We start from the raw sequence: 23,493 nt of genomic DNA on the forward strand, positions 1-23,493 counted from the left end.
CCAGCAGTTCACAAGGAGTGTAATGAGATATAATGAATAGCATTAAAATGTATTCAGATCAGAATGTTAATCGTAAGCAAAAAAATCCGCAGAGGACTTCTTCCTTCAAGGCATACGTTTTCTCAGCAAACTGATTTCTTAAGTTATCAAATAACAACTAACACCAATTCTATTTCTCTGTTGAATTTACAAGTTCAATAGGAACACAAATTGCAATGACACGTTGCGGGAGTGGGGAGTGGTTACGGGAGAATGAATCATAGCCCAAAGGAATGCAAAGCTGAGAAACATCCTAAAAAAATGTTAAGCTAGAGAACTAGAGATGGCTCTGAAAGACAAGTGTTTAGCAATCATGGCTCAAGTCCATTTAGGACAGTAATTTTCAAACTCTGCAGGTCACAGATCATGTTCCCAGCCCACTAGGGTTTAGGCTATTCATGGGTCTCCATGAGTTCCCAGTTTCATGGATGAAATAAGGAATTTTGCTCCAGGAACCTTATTGCTAAATACCACCTACAGACTGAGAACATAAGGAAAATACTTGAGGTCCCTAAAGCATTCTGGTTAGATCCTATCTTTCCATTTGGACCCAAAGGGAGTAGAGGCGAGAACATTTGGACAGGGGGACAGAAGAAAGGAGGAGAGGGTTGTAGGGAAGTACAGGGTCTGGAGCAGAGCTTCTCGGCTTCGGCACTACTGAAGTTTTGGATGGGAGAATTCTTTGCTGTGGGGTGCTGTCCTGTGCACTGTAGGATGTCTGTATAGCAGCATCCCTGTTCTCTATGCACTAGTTGCCAAGAGCACCACCTCCCTCCCGATTGTGACAAACCAAAAACGTCTCCAGACTCTGCCAAATGTCCCCGTGGAGGGAGGAGACATGGAGATGGAAAAGCAGACTGAGAGCCGTCATTCTTGGTGTGAGGAAGCAAAGGATGGGAATATACCCTTGCCATCTGCCTCCCCACCTTTCTCCTTTTATAAACATCTCTTTTCTCCTTTATAAACATTTTCGGGCTTTAAAAGGCTTTTTTTTTTTTGGATCCCTTAATTCCCTTCTCTTTTTTTGGCTGGAAAGTTATATCTTTTTCATTCTAGTTACCCCATGACAGGCTGAGACTTACCCAAGAGACCACTGGTGAAGCCCTCGGGCATCTGGGAGAAGAGAAGGAAGACACGAGGGCACAAGGCGCAGGCTGGAGCTCATTGGGACAGGTCTTGCATTCGGCCCGTTCTTACCACAGTTTTGCCTATCACTGTGCTTCATAAAAATGGAGGAGAGCAGGTAAAGAAAGAAGGGGGTAAATCAGAATCATCTGGGAGAAGGGGCGCCTGGGTGGCTCAGTCAGGGAAGCAATGGATTTCGGCTCAGGTCATGATCTCACGGTTCAAGAGTTTGAGCCCCTCGTTGGGTTCTGTGCTGACAACTCAGAGCCTAGAAGCTGCTTCAGATTCTGGGTCTCCCTCTCTCTCTGCTCCTCCCTCACTAGTGCTCTGTCTCTGTCTCAAAAATAAATACACATTAAAAAAAAATTTTTAATAAAAAAAATCATCTGGGAGAAAATGATCCTTGTCCACCTGCAGTCATGTAGCCCCAGGCACATCAAAATCACAGCAGCCGCGAGCGCCGATGGGTATCCGTGGGATGGTTTCCAATAAGCATCCAGTGCGGTTCTCAGGTGTTACTTCTTCCCACTCTCTCCTCCCAGAACAACCACCTGCCTAAGAAGTTTTCTATGACTCTAATCTCAGTCACAAGTGGGCTCTCAGTAACAAGTTAAAGATGTTCCTTGGGGTGCCCGGCTGCCTTAGTTGTAAGAGAATGCAATGCTTGATCTCAGGGTTGTGAGTTCGAGCACCATGTTGAATGTAGAGATTACGGACATAAATAAATAAATAAACTTAAAAAAAAAAAAAAAAAGATGTTCCTTGAAGCATTATCTAAACTAATGAAGGGGTGCCTGGGTGGCTCAGTTGGTTAAGCATCTGAATCTCTGTTTCGGCTCAGGTCATGATCTCACAGTTTCGGGAGTTCCAGCCCCACGTCGGGCTCTGCGCTGACAGTGTGGAGCCTGCTTGGGATTCTCTCTCTCTCTCTCTCTCTCTCTCTCTCTCTGCCACTCCCTTACTCACACTGTCTTTGTCTCTCTCAAAATAAGTAAATAAACAAAAAAAATAAAGTAGTGAAAATTAGGAAGTAGGACATTTGCTTAAAAAGTTGTGGTGGAGTAGAAATGAAATAATTTATGTAAAAAATATGAATTTTTATAGTACTAGTGCCTAGCACATAGTGAGCCCTCAAATGTTAACTGCTGCTATGAAAAACTGGGGGCACCTGGGTGGCTCAGTCAGTTGAGTCTCTGACTCTTGATTTCGCCTCAGGTTGTGATCCCAGGGTCATTGTATCGAGCCCTGCCTTGGGTTCTGTGCTGAGCATTAAGCCTGCTTAAGATTTTCTCTCTCTTTTTCTCTCTCTCCCTCTGCCCCTCTCCCCCACTCATGCTTGCTGTCTCTCTCTCTCTAAAAGAAATAAAATGAAAAAAAAATTTAAATATGAAAAACTGCTTTTGGAGGTAGAGAAGTGCTTAGGGTAGATGATATTGAATGAAACTAGTAAGACCCCAGGCTACAAATAGTGGATCCCTATTTTACAAAAATATATCTATAACTTGGGAATTACAGGGGCACCTGCATAGCGTGTTAAGCGTCCAGCTTCAGCTCAGGTCATGATGTCGTGGTTCGTGGGTTGGAGCCCCGCGTTGGGCTCTGTGTTACCAGCTCGGAGCCTGGAGCCTGCTTCGGATTCTGTGTCTCCCTCTCTCTCTGCCCCTCCCCTGGCTCACACTCTGTTTCTGTCTCTCTCTTTCAAAAATAAACATTAAAAAAACGTTTTTAATGTTTATAATTTGGGGATTCCAGCTCAATCTGAGCTGTGACAGGCTATCCCTTGGATGTGGTTATGACTGGTGGGGAAACACGCTCGAGGAATTTGCTCTGGTATCAAGTAGAATAAGAGGGCACCTGGGTGGCTCAATTGGTCGAGCGTCCGACTTGGGCTCAGGTCAAGGTCTCAAGGTTCATGTGTTCAAGCCCCACATTGGGCTCGCTGTTGTCAGTGCAGAGTCCACTTCAGATCCTCTGTCCCCCTCTCTGCCCCTGCCCCAACTTGTGCTCTCTCAAAAATAAAGAAAACATTACAACAGTAAGTAGAATAAGAGAGCAGAGTGGAGGGGGAAAAGACAACTACCTGGAGGGTCATAGCACAGCTGTGTTTTGGGCTGTCCTTCCCGGCAGAGCTGGATTAAGGGGTGGGCGAGCAGGGGAGCCTCCCGTGTTGCCATTGTACAAGGGATGCTAAAGTGTCGGTGAGCGCTAGTCATGGTGGAAAACAGTGCTTTGGGGAAAATCGTATTTACCAGAACTCTCAGAGTACAGAATGTGGTTAAAGTCACTTGTCACAGTTTGAGACCCCCCAGGTGGCGCTCGTGAGTAAGTGGCCCCTACACCACTTTCTAGGGAAACTGGGTCCAGCTGATTGCTGTCTTTTCGTGTTGTGAATAGTAAGCATATGCAACTCTCTTGCCAAAACTGGAGAGCCCAGAACACAATAGCTGGGTTGCCAGCTGCCCCCAGAAGTCTTACTTCTCTGCCCTTCCTTCTTTTCTCCAAATAAATGTTAAATAAGTATTTAAATAGTATTAGTTTTAAAAGGCACCAAATTATTACTTTTCCCTGGGGCTCTGTATGTCCTATCTGACCCTGATCCTAGGCCGGCCCCCCTGGCCTTCTTCGGAGCTCATAAAGAACAGGATTATTGGCAGAAGCTGAAGAATTTTTATTTGTTGCATTTTATTTGTTTCGGTTGTTACGTTGGCCAAGGAATCTGTTGCATACTAAGATCTGAGCAACTTGTGTCCTATAACTGGGGCTTAGGTGACAAATACTAATGCAAAGTGTGGGAGCTGGGGACTCTCTCCTCTGTTCGGGGCCCAAGTCACTGTCAGATACTACCCCGAGGTGAGAGGAAGCTTGGATCTGCCAGGCTGCCACCACTGTTGGCAAACTCTGACGGGTGACTGCCACTAGGGGTGGCATATTCTTAGGTGATGTCAGCAGGTCCTTAATGATGCTGTGTTTCTTAATTTCTGGATTTGAGAGAATTCAATTTAATTTTTAGATTTGAGAGAAAATGGAAGATACAGAGAAGAAAAGTCAAGATGAAATCACCCAGGATCCCATGGTTTTATTTTTAAACCTTACATTGATCTTTACTTAGGCTGCTTGAAGCCTGGGCTTTGTAGTCTCATCTCATACTGGTTTCATGGTTTTCTTTGCTTTGGTTTCTGAATGCTGAAATGTACAACTTGTCCTACTGCACTTTTTCTTTCTTTTTTTTTTTTTTAAATGTTTATTTATTTTTGAGACAGAGAGAGACAGAGCATAAATGGGGGAGGGTCAGAGAGAGAGGGAGACACAGAATCTGAAACAGGCTCCAGGCTCTGAGCTGTCAGCACAGAGCCCGACGCGGGGCTTGAACTCACGGACCACGAGATCATGACCTGAGCCGAAGTCAGCCTCTTAACCGACTGAGCCACCCAGGCGCCCCTACTACTGCACTTTTTCTAATGTCACTTGAAAACAATAGAAACACAGATCCTCTGGAATTTGGTATTTTAAGAGTAAACGAAATACATAAATGTCCCTTATGCAGAACTTTGGTCTCACCAAATGCATGCAGGAAGTTAATCACAGATTTACTCAGCTTGTTGTCTCTTTTACTCTCACACAATTTTTCCTCCCAAAAACCTATTACTGTTCCTTGGATCCCTTAAATAAACCAATCATTAATATATAATCAAAGCAATGCTTTTAGTAATCAATCCCAGTTCCTTTTATTTGAAATAATGGGTAATTTTATAACATTCCAGATATTGGTTGGTACATATCTCTACTCTAGTTAAAATAGGATGTTTCTCTTGTTTTTGTTTCATTTTAAAAATACAACAGTAGGGGTGCCAGGGTGGCTCAGTCGGTTAAGCGACCAGCTCTTGATTTTGGCTCAGGTCAGTTGGTGCGAGCCATGTGTCGAGCTCCATGCTGAACATGTGAAGTCTGCTTGGGATTCACTCTCTCTTTCTCTCTCTCAAAAATAAATAAATAAACGTTTAAAAAAAGGAAATATTACCTTAGGTTGAATGACAGCTGACATCTGTGAGGTCAAAACTGTTTCTTGTGAATGTTGACATATAACATTTTGTGAAAAGTATGGCTTGCTTATATATTTTCAAAAATCATTTTGTTTACAAAGAACATATCCTCTGATTAGAGGAATGACAAAATATGGGGATAGTTAGCTGTATGCTCAGAGAAATTTAAAAAGAAACCTACTGTCAATTTTTCAGAGTAATCCTAGACCTTAAAAAATTTTTTTTAAGTTTATTTCGAGAGAAAGAGAGACAGCAAGAGAGCACAAGTGCACATGCACAAGCTGGGGAGGGCCAGAGAGAGAGAGTGTGAGAGAGAATTCTAAGCAGGCTCTGCACTGTCAGTGTGGAGCGTGACACAGGGCTCGAACCCACAGAATCGTGAGATCATGACCTGGGCTGAAACCAAGAGCTGGATGCTTAACCGACTGAGCCACCCAGGTGCCTGCCCTTAGACGTAAATATTGATACAATAAGCAACTAGCATATAGAAAGCACTCAATTAATATTTGAATGTTGAATGAATGAATGAATGACTCAAGATAAACTATTTTCTGAGACTATTATTTTTCCTATGGCAATTTGAAGTTGCTTTTCTTTATATATCTTTATGAAAAATTTCAATTCGTATGAAGAGAGATAAAAGGAAGTTTGCAATTATAGGATCACAACGCAAGAAAATAAAGAACTAGGTTAAACTCCATAAAAACATTAAAACATTTTTGTTGGAAAAAATTTTTTGAAATACATGTAGATTTACAGAAAAGTTAGAAACAAATTACAAGAATTCTAGCTTATCCTTAATCCTGATTCTCTAGTAACATTTTTATTTCATTGGCTTAATCTCTCTCTCACTCTTTCATTGCTGAATCATTTGTTGGTATGTTGCAGACATGTTGCTTCTTTACTCTCCAATACTTGAGTGTGTATTTTCTAGAAGAAGGATATTCTCTTATGTAATCACATTGCAATTACTGAAACAGAAAAATTAACACATGCAATATTGTTATCGAATCTGGAAATGTTAATTTCTCACCAATTGTCTCAATAATGTCCTTTATAGTAGGAAAAAATATTCTGGCTTGGGTCCAATCAAAGATTACATACACGTTGCATTTAGCTGTCTTCTGTAGTCTTTTATTCTGGAAAAGTTCCTCAGTCTGTCATTGTATTTTATGACCTTAACATTTTTGAAGAATATAGGCCAAGCATTTTGTAGACTATTCTTCAATTTGTGTTTGTCTGATATTTCCTTGTGATGAGATTAGGTTCTGCCCTTTTGGTAGGAATACCACAGAAATGACATTATGCCTTTCTGAGTGCTTCGGATCAATAGGCCCATGACACTAATTTGTCTCTACTGGTGATATTCACTTGGTTAGGGTGCTGTCCCCATGTTTTTCCATTGTAAGGTTATTTTTTTCTTTTTGTAATTAATAAGAATTGTGTAGGTACAACTTCAAGACTGTATAGATATACTTGTCCTCAAGAATTTTTTATCCATTAGTTACAGTGCCCATTTATTGCTATGCTTTGTGAAATGCTATTTTTTTTTAACTTCATCATTACTTCTACATTTGTTTGCATTCTATTATAGGAAGAAATTTTCCTTTTTCTTCATTCATTCATTCATTCATTCGTACCAGTTTGAATTCGTGTGTTCCTATTTTATTTAATGGATTTTAATCCCTTACCATCATTCTCCCTGACCCCCAGGCTTAATGAGATATAATTGACATATAACAACCTCCATTTTTATTTGCATGTTCAACTGTCCCAGATTTTGCCAGTGGGAGCTTCTTCAAGCTGACTCCTGGTTCTTCGGACATGTCACTATTGTTCTTTGGGCACTTTCCCATTTTCTAGCATAATATGATATTCTAAACTTACTTTGAATGTTCTCTACCCTAGCCCTGGAATCAGCTAGTTTTCCAAGGAGTTCTGGTTTCTTTTAAAGGAGAATGGTATTTAGAAACCAACATAGATATGCTGGTATATTACTGGGATGTTATTGCTTCTAGATCCTCACAGCAGACAGCTAGGAAATATATAAACACACACATCGATGTGTCTATACCTATATCTATATCTATATCTATATCTATATCTATATCTATATCTATATCTATATCTCTACAACTATATCTGTTTCTGTTATAAACATCTATACCCACCTAGATAGCTAAATTTATAAAAACCGTGTATTTGTGCCGATTCCTGCAATTCTAGTCCAAAAACAGGATTTATTAGCATGTTCTCCCTCTCCATATTGTAACTGCTTTCTCTGACAGTGAGAAATTTGGTTTCCATTATCCTCAACACATCACTTATTTGCTCAGTTCTAAAATTCAGCAGAAGTAATGTTAGAGACGTTAAGCCATGCCACTGGGAGAAACACACCAATGACCTGGAATTCAATATTTGTTTGTAAGTCTATCATTTTTAGTTTAAGAATACATAGTTAATATTCTGTATTTAAAAGTATGTGTTAATTAGTTCTTCTAATTTTTAGCTTCAGTTTGGCTATTATTCGTGTGCTATTATTTGCTATACAGACAGGTTCACTCATTTGCATTTGTATTTTACTTTAGATTTTGTTTCACAATTTTATTGTGTGTGTGTGTGTAAAACATTAAGATGGTTCAAAAGTCAAAACTCAACAAAAAAGGTATGTTTAGAAAAGCGTCATTGGGGCGCCTGGGTGGCTCAGTCGGTTAAGTGGCCGACTTCGGCTCAGGTCATGATTTCGAGGTCCGTGAGTTCGAGCCCCGCGTCGGACTCTGTGCTGACGGCTCAGGGCCTGGAGCCTGTTTCGGATTCTGTGTCTCCCTCTCTCTGACCCTCCCGCGTTCATGCTCTCTCTCTGTCTCAAAAATAATAAAAATTAAAAAAAAAAAGAAAAGCATCATGACTACTTTAGAAAATAATTTTTCTCTATTGAGGGTTCCTTCTTCTATATTTATAACTAAGCCTGGGTCCTTTGCTTCATTCTCTTTATATTCCATGCCTGCCTGCTCTCTACTCCTCAAGCATACACACAAACATACATAAATGCATCTTGATGGAAAAGATACTGAAAAACTACAAGATGATCTTTAGGATAAGGCATGTTTCTTCCACCGTTGGACATGATTCTCTACAGAAACAACTTTCTTAAGTTAATTTTTTCACAGTATATTTCACAGTATATGACAACATATTTAAGTGATTTAAAATATTGTTTCTTGTGAAAATGCCATCATGAACTATAAGGTCCATTCTCACTGTATGAAAGCAGAGAGTTTCTTTTACTAAGACAAAGCAAGCTGGCTTTGTTTTTACTTAAATGCAGGACCAAAACAACCCATGAATCACTTCCTCTATGAAGTAACTGCAGACTAGGCACTCATCCAAACCCTGGGCCAGATCCACCCTGCCAGCCCCACTTCCTTAGGACATGTGTCTTTCAGCGCCTCTGGCTCCTTTTGGAACAGGGACCAGCTGCCTCTAATTTCCTCAGTCCAGGTGCTATGGTGATGGTGGTGATGGTGGTGATAGTGGTGATGGTGAGACTGAGTTTTGAAAGCAAAAATCCATTATGCGAAGATTAAGATTTTCATCATTATATTTTGAAGTCCTTGATTATGTATTAACTAATCAGAAATCTGGTTTTGTTACTAAAAGAGTTTAGCTATATAGAATGTTGATTTCTTTTCCCCTCAGCCTCTATTCCAAAGCTCTATATGCCCTACAATTTGATACTTCAGAAGAAAGGTTCTATTCATTTTTTTTCCTTTTACATAACCTAGCTTGTGCACTGAATAAGTATTTATTAAGTTCTTAAAATGTGCCAGGCACTGTATTGTGGATTTGGGACGTCAGTAATCACAAAAGATAAGTGGAACTTATTTGGAACTTATTTTCTCACCAACGCAAGTTATTCAAGACAGCACAGGGGAAGTGCCCCGCAGTTCCGCACCACCCCAGGGACTATCCAAAATGACGAAACGGAAGAATTCCCCTCAAAAGAATCTCAAGGAAATAACGACAGCTAATGAACTGATCAAAAAAGATTTAAACAATATAACAGAAAGTGAATTTAGAATAATAGTCATAAAATTAATCGCTGGGCTTGAAAACAGTATAGAGGACAGCAGAGAATCTATTGCTACAGAGATCAAGGGACTAAGGAACAGTCAGGAGGAGCTAAAAAAAGCTATAAACGAGCTGCAAAATAAAATGGAAACAACCACGGCTCAGACTGAAGAGGCAGAGGAGAGAACAGGTGAACTAGAAGATAAAATTATGGAAAAAGAGGAAGCTGGAAACTTATTTTCTAGTAGGTACAGGCAGACAATGAAAAAAACCCATAAAAATAGCTAATTATTTTGCTATAAGTTATGGGAAAATAGATGTTATGGGAAAAATAGATCAAATTAAGGAGGAATGGGAGTTACATTGGTAGTGAAGGCAGTTGTAATCTAAAATACCGTGGTCAAGAGAAATTGAGGTGGTGAGATTTAAACAAAGACTTTAAAGTGGTGAGGGTGTTACTCATGCAGGTATCTGTGGAAGGAGTATCACAGGAAGAGGGTACAGCCAGTATATGTGATATAAGGCTGAAGTGTACTTGGCTTCTTTAAGGAAAAGTAAGGATATGCATGGTTCAGGGTGGTGGTAGGGAAGACATTTAAGGCCTGGGAGGCCACACAAAGCCCTAGGCTTTTATTCTGAGTGAAATGGGGAGTTGCTGCAGGGACTGGGGTGGAAAAACAACATGATCTGACTTGTGCTTTAACTGACTCCCCTGGCTGAATATTTGACAATGGAGGGGTGGGCTGGGGGGGCGGGGGTGGAATGGAAGTCTTGAGACTAGTTAGAAAGCTATTGCAATAATGTAGGCAAGAGATGATGATGATTCAGGCCAGAATGGTAGCAGTGAAATTTGTGAAATAGAATCTGATTATATATTTTGAAGATGACCTAAGAGAACTTCCTGATGCACTGGATGTGTAAACTGAGAAAGAAAGGAGTCAAAGATGAAAGGTTTTGGCTTGAGCAACTTGAAAACCACAGTTGCTATTAACTGACATAAAGATGATTATGGATAGAATGAGTTTTATGGGGGAAAACATCAGGCGTTCACTTGTAGATGGGTTAAATTTGAGATGTACTAGACATCCAAGTGGAGATGACAATTAGATGGTTAGAAAAATGTCTTTGGTGTGCAGAAGAACAGTAAGAGCTGGAGATATAAAATTGGGAGTTGACAGCAAGAAATTATATGTGATCACCATTGGAATGAGTGTGGATAAAGAAGAGAACCCAGGACATACTTAGCCTTAGGATACCCCTAAGAAGTCTAGGAGAAATGTAGAAACCAGCAAAGGAGCTCAAGAAAGAGTATCTAAAGGAATAGAATGAAAACCAAAAGTTGGGAGTCCAGAAAAACAAGTGAAAAAAGCGAATCGAGGGGAGCATGATGAAGCATGTCAAATGCTACTGTATTAATAAGTTAAAAATTGAGAATTGACCGTTGGATTTAGCAACATGGAAATCATTTGGTAACCTTGATAAGAGCAGTTTTAGTTAAATGGTGGATGGGGGCAAAACCCTAATTGAAGTACATTCGGGAAAGAATGTGGACAGAGGAATTAGAGATAGCAAGTATAGAAAAGTCTTTCAAATACTGCTCCAAAAGAAAGGGAAAATGGGGTGGTAGATGACAGGGGAAGTGGAGTGAAGAGGTTCATTTAAGTTGGGAAGAATTTGCAGCAGGTGTGTTCGCTTATAGAAAGACCCAATGAAAACAGAAAAGACAATATTGTATGAAAAAGGGAAAATGGCTGGAGCGATACCTTTGAGAAGGTGGGTGGGGATAGGATATGGTTCATGCACAAGTGCAGGGATCAGAGTTAGGTAGGAACATGGATGGATGGGCAGGAAGATAGAATGTGTGGGTTTAAGTGTTGATAGATGCCTTGATGTGACTGTGGGAGACTGTGGAAGTCCCTTGCTGATTGATTTTCTCACTAAATTAGGAAAGGTCATCCGTGGGGACCCAGGATGAGGGAGACAGCATTGGAAGTTGGAGGAGAAAGGAGATGTGAAAAAATGACCTAATAATAAATTGAAAGTGAGACCAATCCATGTAGTTGGTTGTTTTGGACAGTTGCATGGGCATTGGCATGGAGAAGACAGAGTTGAGTAGATCAGGTTCTAGTTTTGCCAAGCGAGACAAAGCTAGGAAGGAGCAAGGGAGTTGAGTGAATGCAAAGCAGTGATTACAGTGATTAAATGTGACGTTTAACCTGGGTAAGGGCGGGGACGGGGGGAGGGGGGGAAGAAAGGAGGACATCAAGAGCAGTGACAAATTACTTCACCTCTCTAAATGTTTCCTACCTAAAAATCTGCATATGGTGTTATGAGGTTTATGTGAGATGATGTATATATAGAAGAACACTTAAAGGACCAAGCACCGAATATATATTCAGTGTTTCTCAAATGAGGTTTTCATCAGGATCACCTGGGGAATGCCCAGAGCCCAACCCAGGCACATAGAATTTCGGTGGGTGAGGCCAGATCTTCACTCTGTCTATTCCTCAGATGATTCTAATGTGTAGTCAGGGTGGCAAACTTTTGCATTAACTACATGATCTCCATTAGTATTATCAACTAGATGGAATGGAGGGAATATGGTAGGAGAGGAGGATCCGGAACTCACCTCCTCCCACGGACACACTGAGGGAACAACTACATACATTGCAACTCACTCTGAAAACAATCTGCAGACTCTCGGAACACATCTCCCACAGCTGAAATCATCAAAAGAAGGCGGCATCAAGAAGATAAGGAAGGGCAGAAACAACAAGCCCCTAGTGTGGCTATTCACAAGAAGGGGTTATATCGCAAGCATCCAGGAGCGAGGGGAACAAGCCCCACACTGGGCATCCCCAACCCCGGGGACCTTCATGGGAACACAAGCCTCTATAACACCTGGTTTGGAAATCAGCAGGGCCATAGGAAACAGAGTCCCCACTCTTGAAGAGCCAATGTGCTATGTCACTTGGTCTGAGACCCAGCAGTTTGAAAAGTGCCTATATGTGAAGACTTAATGACTAATTTTAGGATGTGTGCTGGAGGGGCAGAGCCCTGTAGGAACTTTCTCTGAGAATGGAAGTGCTGGTAGGCACCATTTTTCTGGCCCTCCTTCAGCTTAGCTAAACAGACACCTGTGGGTTTAGACACTGTCCATCTATCTCGCTAGCACCCAAGTGTTCCCCTAAAGACCTGTGCCACTCAACCAACCCACCTACCCCAACAGGCACCCTTCCACCACAGGGGCTCCTGCCCCACCACACCTGGCAGGCAGCCTCTGTCAGGAACGACATCCTTTCTAGAGTGACTACTGCCCCACACACCCAATGGGACCTAATGCCTCTCCAGAGCAATTCTTGCCCTGGTAACTGGGAGCTAGTCTCACTCACAGCATGCCTGCAGTAGCTACAGCCAGGCCTCTCAGCCTGTCAACATGCGGACAAGCCCTGCGCACTACTAAAACCATGGTTGGCCAGTCATTGCTGACAAGTAGGCTGAGGGGCAGCCCTGCTCACCTGTATACCTGCAGCAGTTGTGACTCAGACACAACAGGAAGGCACGTGCAGCCCCACACGGGGGTTACCCTGGAGCACCTGGTTCTGGTGACCAGAGAGGATTATGCTAATGGAACAACAGGACACCTGCACAAGCCCACTACTTTCAAGACCAGGAGATGTCGCTGACCTACCTATTATACAGAAACTAACACAGAATCAGACAAAAGGAGACAGAAGAATATGTTCCAAATCAAAGAACAAGACAATACCTTAGAAAAAGAGCTAAGTAAAAATGGAGATAAGCAACGTACTTCATAAAGAGTTCAAAGTAATGGTAATAAAGGTGCTCACCAGAATTGAGAGAAGAGTAGAGGAACTCAGTGAGAACATCAACAAAGAGAAAATATTTAAAAGAACCAGTCAGATCTGAAGAATAACTGAAGTGAAAAATACACTAGAGGGAATCGGAGCAGATTAGAGGATGCAGACTGGATCAGCGATCTCGAAGACAGCTAGTGGAAAGCAGCCATAACGAAGAGCAGGGGAAAAATAACGATGATTAAAGAAATGAGGAGAGGTTAAGCGACATCTGTGACATCAAACGGACTAACAATAACACTATATGAACCCCAGAAGGGAAGAGAGTAAGGTGCAGAAAATGTATGTGAAGAAATAAAATTTCTCTAACCAGGGGAAAGAAACAGACATTCAGGTCTAGGAAGCATAGAGAGCCCCAAAGAAGATGAACCCAAGGAGGTCCACACCAAGACACATGATAATTAAAATGGCAAAAATTAAAGGTAAAGAAAATCTCATAAGCATCAAGAGAAAAACACATAATTATATACAAAGGAAACTCCATAAGGCTATCAGCTAATTTTTTAGCAGAAATTTTGCAGGACAGAAAGGGGTGGCATGATATATTCAAAGTGCTGAAAGGAAAAAACCTTTCAACCTTAAAAAAACCTTTACGACTTGAGAGGAGAACATGGCAGCAGAGAAGGACCCTAGCCTCATCTGGTCCCATGAACACAACTAGATAACTATCAAATCATTCTAAATACCCCAGATATTGATCTGAAGACTAACAGAACAAACTCCACAACTAAAGGGAGAAAAGAGGCCATATCAAAGAAGGTAGGAAGTGCAGAGATGTGGTTTAGGGGAGAAATGGATCACAGGTGCTGCAGAGGGGAGGGAGCTGTGGTCCTGCAGAGGGAGGGAGGGAGGGAGGGAGAGAGAGAGACAGAGAGAGGAGCATATAGGGGAACGCACAAGGAGAAAGTTTCCTCAAAACCATTGGCTTGGAAAATGAGAGGGGCTGAATTTAATAAGTTATTCCAAGGAGTGGGGCTTAAAGCCTGGAGTTTTTTGGTTTTTTTTTTTTTAATTTTTTTTTAACGTTTACTTATTTTTTGAGACAGGGAGAGACAGAGCATGAACAGGGGAGGGGCAGAGAGAGAGGGAGACACAGAATCTGAAACAGGCTCCAGGCTCTGAGCTGTCAGCACAGAGCCGGACGTGGGGCTCGAACTTAGGGACTGTGAGATCATGACCTGAGCCGAAGTCGGACACTTAACTGACCAAGCCACCCAGGCGCCCCATTAAAGCCTGGAGTTTTAAAGGTCAGCAGGCTTGGCTAAGATAGAGACCTGAGGGTGCTGCCCAGCTACTAGAGAAAAGGCAAGCAAACAACCCGGGGGCAGACAGCATGGAAACAGCATCTGAAGCTTGGGACACAATAGGAAGATTATTTGTTCTTTTTGGAGTGCATCCCCCAGAGGCAGCATTCAAGGGAGGTTCCTCTCTGGCAACAGGGGAACAACCAGACGCCATTTCCCTCCCTCTCCTCCAACCCTCCGCGTAAACACAGAGCAACCTTTGGGAAGCAGCACAACACTGACACTGGCTGCCTGACTTGCTTACACCAAGCCCCACCCCTCTTGCTCTGGCGCAACTGCCCTTCTCAGTCAAATCTGCCTCAGTCCCAGCTTGGCAGTCCCCTCCCCCAGAAGACCAGTGCAGGCCCCTACCCACACCATTCCTATAAAGCCTGGGATTTTAAAGGTCAGCAGGCTTGGCTGGGATAGAGCCGGGAGGGAACAGCCCTGCTTCTGGAGAGAACGCAGGCAAACAACCCAGAGGCAGACAGCACGGAAACAGCTATCGGAAAAATACCTGGGGCACACGGTGAGGGTAGGGGGTGAGATTATTTGCTCTTTCCATAGCACTTCCCTGAGAGCTAGCTTTCGCCAAGATGCTTCTCTGGGGATAAAGGAGCTGGCTGGGGCCATTTCCCTACCCCTCCCATCAGCATAAACAGAGAGTCAATAGAGAGAAGCAGCCCAGAACCTACACTAGCTGCCTAACTTGCTTGCAGCAAGCCCCACCCCCTTGTGTTCTAGAAGGACTGCCCTTCTAAGTCCAGCTTGCCTCAGTTCCAACGTGGAGGGCCCCTTCCCCAGAAGCCCAGCACAAAACCCCACACCAAGTCTCCTGACTGCAGAGTTCTACAGGGCCTCATTTCTGGTGGGATTGGTGTCAGGTCTCATTTCACCAGCAGACCAGAGCACACCTAGCTAAACTTACCACCCGCAGGCCAGGGACCAAACACCGCCCATGGCAGGCAAGAAGAGCCTCTGCAAATGACTATCCTTAAGGATAGAGCAGCCACATCACGACAGCAGAATGCATGCAGCACACACCGGAGACACTAGCTGAAGCACTAGGCCCTCGGCACTACATGACTTCATCTTCATGAGGCCATTACTTTTAGGAGGAGACATAACTGGCTTTTCCAACACATAGATGAAGGCAGAGACTTGGACCAAATGCCAAAATGTTGGAATTCATCCCAAAGGAAAGAACAACATAAGTCCGTGGCCAGAGATCTAAGTGGAATAGATATAAGTCACATGCCGGATGGAGAATTGAAAGCAACAATTATAAGGATACTCACTGGGCTCGACAAAAGAAGACATCAGGGAGATCCTTGCCACAAAGATAAAAGAGTAAAAAGAATCAGAAATGAGAATGCAATAAATGAGATTGGAAAAACAGGCTTGATGCAATGAACAGCAGGCTGGAAGAAGCAGATGAATGCGTATGTGATACAGAACACAAAGTAATGGAAAACAATGAAGCTGAACAACAGAGGGAAAGAACAATTATGGAACACGAGAATAGACTTAGGGAAATCAGTGACTCCATCAAATGAAATAACATTCATATTATAGGAGTCCCAGAAGAAGAGAAGGGAGTAAAGGAGGCAGAATATTTATTTTAAGAAATAATAGAAAACTTCCCTAATCTGGGGGAGGAAACACATCCAGATCAAAGAGGCACAGAGAATTCTCATCAAAATCAACAAAAGCAGGCCAATACCAAGACATACTATAATTAAATTTGCAAAATATAGTGAGAAAGAAAAAATCTTAAAAGCAGCAAGACAAAAAAAGTCCTAAACTTATAAAGGAAGATCCATAAAGCTAGCTGGAGATTTCTTAAGACAAACTTGGCAAGCCAGAAGGAAGGGGCATGATATATTCAAAGTGCTGCATGGGAAAGTCAGCAGCCAAGAATACTCTATACAGCAAGGCTGTCATTCAGAATAAGAGATATAGAGTTTCCCAAACAAATCTAAAGGAGTTCATGACTACTAAACCAGCCCTGCAAGAAATATTACAGTGAACTCTTTAAGTGCAAAGGAGAGACCAAAGGTAACAACGACAAGAAAGGATCAGAGAAAATCTCCAAAAACAACGACAAAACAAGGAATAAAATGGCAATAAATACGTATCAATAATTACTCTGAACATAAATGGACTAAATGCTCCAATCAAAAGACATAGGATTTCAGAATGGATTAAAAAAAAAAAAGGCCCAACTATATGCTGCCTACAAGAGACTCATTAAAAACTTTTTTTAACGTTTATTTATTATTTTGAGAGAGAGAGACAGACATGATGCAAGCAAGAGAGGGGCAGAGAGAGAGGGACACACAGAAACCGAAGCAGGCTCCAGGCTCTGAGCTGTCAGCACAGAGCCCAACATGGGGCTCGAACCCACAAACCATGAGATTATGACCTGAGCTAAAGTTGGACACTCAAACAACTGAGCCACCCAGGTGCCCCGAGACTCATTTTATTTTATTATTATTTTTAAAAGCTTTTACTTATTTATTGTGAAAGAGAGCAAGCAGGGTAGGGGCAGAGAGAAAGGGACAGAGAGAATTCCAAACAGACTCCACGCTCAGTGCAGAGCCCAATGCAGGGCTCAATCCCACAACCATGAGATCATGACCTGAGCTGAAATCAAGAGTCGGACGCTCAACCAACTGAGCCACCCAGGCGCCTGAAGAGACTTGTTTTAGACCTAGACACCTGCACATTGAAAGTGAGGGGTGGAGAAAACATTTATCACGCAAATGGATGTCAAAAGAAAGCTGGAGTAGCAATACTTATATCGGATAAACTAGACTTTAAAACAAAGAGTGTAACAAGAGACCAAGAAGGGCATTATATAATCGTAAAGGGGATAATCCAACAAGAAGATATAATGATTGTAAACAAACAATAAAGCACCCACAGTGACAGCACCCAAATATATAAAACAATTAATAACAAATGTAAAGGAACTAATTAATAGTACAATAATAGTAGGGGACTTCAACACCCCACTTACATCAATGGACAAATCATCTAAAGGGAAAATCAACAAGGAATTAACGGCTTTGAATGACACACTGGACCAGACATACTTAATAGATATATTCAGAACATTCCATCTTAAAACAACAGAATACATGCACTTTTTAAGTGCATGTGGGACATTATCTAGAATAAATTACATATTAGGTCACAAAACAGGCCTCAACAAATACAAAAAGACTGAAATCATACCAATCACCATTTCTGGCCACAATGCTATGAAACTTGAAGTCAATCACAAGAAAACATTTGGAAAGATCACAAATACATGGAGGCTAAACAACATGTTACTAAACAATAAATGGGTTAACCAGGAAATGAAAAAAACAAACAACTATATGCTACAAATTGGACAACCTAGAAGAAATGGATAAATTCCTACAAAGGTATAAATTACCAAAATGGAAACAGGAAGAAATAGAAAACTTGAATAGACTGATAACCAGCAAATAAATTGAGTCAATAATCCAAACACTCCCAACAAATTCACAGGCAAATTCTACCAGACATGTAGAGAAGAGTTAATACCTACTTTTTAATTTTTTTTTTTGAAGGGGGGGAGAGGGAAAGGGAGAGAGAGAATCTCAAGCAGGCTCCAAACTCCACACGATCTCACCACCATGAGATCATGACCTGAGCTGAAATCAAGAGTTGCGTGTTTAACCAACTGAGCCACCCAGGCGCCCTGAGTTAATACCTATTCTTTTCAAACTATTTCAAAATGTAGAAAAGGAAGGAAAACTTCCAAATTCATTCTATGAGGCCAGCATTACCCTGATACCAAAATCAGACAAAGACTCTACTAAAAAAGAGAACTACAGGCCAATATCCCTGATGAACATGGATTCAAAAATTCTCAATAAAATACTAGCAAACTGAATCCAACAGAACATTAAAAGAATCATTTACCACAAATAAGTGGGATTTATTCCTGGGCTTCAAGGGTGGCTCAATATTCACAAATCAATATGATACACCACATTAATAAAAGAAAGGATAAGAACCACCTGATCCTTCCAGTAGAGGCATAAAAAGCATTTGACAAAGTACAACACCCATTCAGGATAAAACCCCTCAACAATGTAGGTTTAAAGGGAACATAGCTCAACATAATAAAGGCCATATATGAAAAATCCATACCTAATATCATCCTCAGCAGGGAAAACTGAGAGCTTTTCCTCTAGGTCAGGAAGAGGACAGGGATGTGCCCTCTCCAAACTGGGACTTAATGTAGTACTGGAAGTCCTAGCCACAGCAACCGGACAACAAAGAAGAAGTAAAAGGCATACAAATTGGCAAGGAAGAAGTAAAACTTTAATTATTTGCAGATGACATGATACTCTATAGAGAAAAACCCAAAAGACTACACCAAAAAAACTCCCTGATACATGAATTGTAAAGTCTCAGGTTACAAACTTAACATACAGAAATCTGTAGCTTTCTATACACCAATAATGAAACAGCAGAAAAAGAAATCAAGGGATCGATCCTATTTACAATTGCACCAAAAACAGTAAGATACCTAGGAATAAACCTAACAAGAAGGTCAAAGATCAGTAGTCTGAAAAGTATAGAACACTTATGAAAGAAATTGAAGATGACACAAAGAAATGGAAAAACATTCCATGCTCATGGACTGGAAGAACAAACATTATAAAAATGTCTGTACTACCCAAAGCAATGTACATATTCAATGCAATCCCTATCAAAATAACACCAGCATTTTTCATAGAACTGTAACAAACAATCCTAAAGTTTGTATGGAATGACAAAAGACTCCAAATAGGCAAAGCAAACCTGAAAAAGAAAAGCAAAGCTGGAGGCAACACAATTCCAGACTTCAAGCTATATTACAAAGCTGTAGTCATCAAGACAGTATGGTACTGGCACAACACATAGATCAATGGAACAGAATAGGAAACCCAGAAATGGACCCACAACTATATGGTTAACTAACCTTTGACAAAGCAGGAAAGAACATACAATGGGAAAAAGACAATCTCTTCAACAGATGATGTTGGGAAAACTGCATAGCAACATGCAAAAGAATGACTGGACCACTATCTTACACCATACACAAAAATAAATTCAAAATGGAAGAAAGACCTGAATGTGAGACAAGAAACTATCAGAATCTTAGAGAACATAGGCAGCAATCTCTGTGACCTTGGCTGTAGCAACTTCTTACTAGACATGTCTCCAGAGGTGAGGGAAACAAAAGCAAATATGAACTATTGGGACTTCATCAAGATAAAAACCTTTTGCACAATGAAGGAAACAGTAAACAAAACTAAAAGGCAATCTATGGAATGGAGGAATGACATATCTGACGAAGTGTTAGTATCCAAAATATATAAAGAACATATAGGAGTGCCTGGGTGGCTCAGTCAGTTAAACATTTGACTTCAGCTCAGGTGGTGATAGTCTGTGAGTTTGAGTCCTGCACTGGGCTTTGTGCTGTCAGCTCAGAGCCTGGAGCCTGCTTCAGTTCTGTGTCTCCCCTTCTCTTTTTCTTCCCCTCCCTTGTTTGAGTTCTGTCTCTTTCTCTCAAAAATAAACATAAAAAAAAAAAAAGAAAGAAAAAGAACTTATAAAACTCAACACCCAAAAATTGAATAATCCAGTTAAAAAATGGGCAGAAGACATGAATAGACATTTTTCCAAAGACAACATCCAAATGGCTAAGACACATGAAAAGGTGCTCAACATCACTCATCATCAGGGAAATACAAATCAAAACTACAATGAGAGATCAGTTCACACCTGTCAGAATGGCTAAAATCAACAACACAAGAAACAACAGGTGTTGGTGAGGATGTGTGGAAAGGGGAACCCTCTTGTGCTGTTGATGGGAATGCAAACTGGTGCAGCCCCTGTGGAAAACAGTATGGAGGTTCCTCAAAAAGTTAAAAATAGAACTACCCTATGATCCAGTAATTGCCCTACTAGGTATTTAGGAAACAAATACAAAAATATGAATTCAAAGAGATATGTATATCCCGATGTTTTTGGCAGCATTATCTACAATAGCCAAATTATGGAAACAGTCCAAGTGTCCATTGACTGATAAGTGGATAAAGAAGATGTGGTGTATATGCACAAAGAAATATTACTCCACCATAAAAAGAATGAAATCTTACCATTTGCAATAACATGGATGGAGCTAAAAAGTAATATGCTAAGTAAAATAAGTCAGAGAATGACAAATAGCATATGATTTCACTCGTGGAATTTAAGAAACAAAAAAGTAAGTGGTGCCTGGGTAGCTTAATCAGTCAAGCATCTGACTGTTGATTTTGGCTCAGGTCATGATCTCATGGTTTGTGAGATCAAGTCCCGAGTCAGGCTGTATACTGACAGGGAGGAGCCTGCTTGGGATTCTCTCCCCTGCTGTCTCTTTAACCCCCTCCCCCACCCTCTCTAATGCATTTAAAAATGAGCAAAGGGGGAGAAAAAGAGAGACAAACCAAGAAACGGACTTTTTTTTTTTTAACGTACACTCCATGTCCAAGTGGGGCTTGAACTTACAACCCTGAGATCAATAGTCACATACTCTATCAACTGAGCCAGTTAGTCTCCCCAACAGATTCTTAACTATAGAAAACAAAACTGATGGTTACTAGAGGAGAGGTAGATAGGAGGATGGGTTAAATAGGTGATGGGGATTAAAGACTGCACTTGTATGAAAGTGTTGAATCACGATTTTGTACACCTGAAACTAATATTATACTTACAACCCTTACAACCAAGAATATTCTACCAAGCAAAGTTATTATTCACAAGAGAAGGAGGAAAGGCTTCCCAAACAAAAATTCATCACCACTAAACCTTACAAGAAATGTTAAAGGGACTTCTTTAAGTAGAAAAGGCCATAACTAGAAAATATTTACAAAAAGAAAAAATCTCACTGCTAAAAAGTACACATAAAGATAGCAGATCAATCATTTTTGAAGTCATATGAATGTTAAAAGACAAAAGCAAAATCAGTATCTATGAAAAATAGTAAAGTGATATTCAAAATAAAAAAGATGTCATATAGGACAGATACATGACATGTGGATGCAGCATAGATAGGTAGCACATTTAGAATGTGTATGAACTTAAGCAACCATCAATGTAATATAAACTGCTACATGTATAGGATGTTATATATGAACCTGATTGTAACATGAACCAAAACCTGTAATAGATACCCAAAAAACAAACAGAAAGGAATCTAAGCATAACAATGAAGTCATCAAACCACAAAGGAGGAGAACAAGAGAAACAAAGAACTGCAAAAACAACCAGAAAACAACGAACAAAATGGTAATAAGTACATATCTATCAATGATTACTTTAAATGTAAATGGACTATATGCTCCAAACAAAAGACATACGGTGAGCTAATGGATAAAAAACCAAGACCCATCTATACGCTGCCTACAAGAGGCTCACGTCAGACCTAAGGACACACACAAACTGAAAGTGAAGGGATGGAAAAAGATTCTCCATGCAACAGGGGAAAAAAGCCTGAGGTAGCAATACTCAATTTTTGACAAAACAGACTTTAAACAAATTCTGTAACAAGAGACAAAAGGTGGGTTTTACCTAATGATAAAGGGATCAATTTGGCAAGTGTATATAACAATTGTAAATATCTATGCATCAAACATAGGAGCACCTAAACATATAATTATTAACAGACCTAAAGGGAGAAATTGACAATAATACTGTCAGGGAACTTTAACACCGCATTTACCTCAATGGATAGATCATTCAGCCAGAAATTCAATAAGGAAACAGTTGCCTTTGAACACATTAGACCATGTAGACTTAACAGATATATACAGAACATTCCATCCCCAAACAGCAGAATACACATTCTTTTTTAAGTTTATTTATATTTGAGAGTGAGAACATGCGCATGTGCATGCAAGGGGGTGGGAAGGGGCAGACAGAAAGGGAAAGGGAATCCCAAGTAGGGTCCATGCTGTCAGTGCAGAGCCTGATGCATGGCTTGAACCCATGAACCGTGAAGTCATGGCATGAGCCAAAATCAAGAGCTGGATGCTTAACCGACTGAGCAACCCAGGCACCCTTACACATTCAAGTGCACATGGAACATTTTCCAGGACAGATCATATGTTAGGGTACAAGTCTCAATAAATTCAAGATTCAAATCAGATGAAGCATCTTTTCTGACCACAATGTTATGCAACTAGAAATCAATTACAAGAAAAAAAAAACTGGAAAAAAACAGAAACATGTGGAGGCTAAATAGCATGCTACTAAACAACCAATGGGTCAATGCAGAAACCAAAGAGAAATAAAAAAACACCCAGAGACAAATGAAATGGAAATATAATGCTCCAGAGCCTCTGGGATGCAGCAAAAAGAGTTTTAAGAGGAAACTTTATGGGAATACAGGACTACCTCAAGAAAAAAGAAAAATCTGAAAGAATCTAACCTTATACCTAAAGGAACTATAAAAAAACAAAGCCCTAAGATAGGGGAAGGAAATAAATATCAAAGTGGAGCAAAATGAAATATACTAAAAAAAAAAAAAAGAAACAATGAGCTAGTACTTTGAAAAGAAAAAATTGATCAGCCTTTAGCCAATTCATCAAGAAAAAAAGAGAGAAGACTTAAATCAGAAATGAAAGAGAAGAAAGTACAATGGACATCACAGAAATACAAAGGATTATAAGAGACCACTATGAAAATTATATGTCAACAATCTGGACAATCTAGAAGAATGAATAAAATCCTAGAAATATACATTTTTCCGAGACTGAATCAGGAAAAAACAGAAAATCAATTCCATTACTTGTAATCAAAAAGCTCCCAACAAGCAAAAGCCCAGGACCAGATGGCTTCACAGATGAATTCTATCAAACATTTGAAAATGGGTTAATATCCATCCTTTTTTTAAAAAAACACTTTTCTAATTTTAATTTTTTAAAGTAATCTCTATGCCCAATATGGGGCTTGAACTCACAACCCTGAGATCAAGATTCACATGCTCTA

General features: G+C 40.6%; 1 protein-coding gene across 2 annotated transcripts in view; it reads right to left on the bottom strand.

Annotated features, from left to right (window-relative positions):
* Window positions 1-1,144: 1,144 nt before the first annotated feature.
* FGD4 (FYVE, RhoGEF and PH domain containing 4) overlaps window positions 1,145-23,493 on the bottom strand; it is a 245,328-nt gene continuing 222,979 nt past the window's right edge. Inside the window, exon 18 of one of the 2 annotated variants that reach the window (XM_019452406.2) lies at window positions 1,145-1,253. In XM_019452406.2, coding sequence (XP_019307951.2) covers window positions 1,201-1,253 — 53 coding nt within the window. In that variant the 3' untranslated portion in view covers window positions 1,145-1,200. Of the gene's footprint in view, window positions 1,259-23,493 lie in introns of both variants that reach the window. The other variant, XM_019452407.2, reaches the window with a different exon arrangement.

The sequence above is a fragment of the Panthera pardus genome, unplaced genomic scaffold (genome assembly GCF_024362965.1).
Source record: "Panthera pardus isolate Hobbes unplaced genomic scaffold, ASM2436296v1 HiC_scaffold_6, whole genome shotgun sequence".
Lineage (NCBI taxonomy): Eukaryota > Metazoa > Chordata > Mammalia > Carnivora > Felidae > Panthera > Panthera pardus.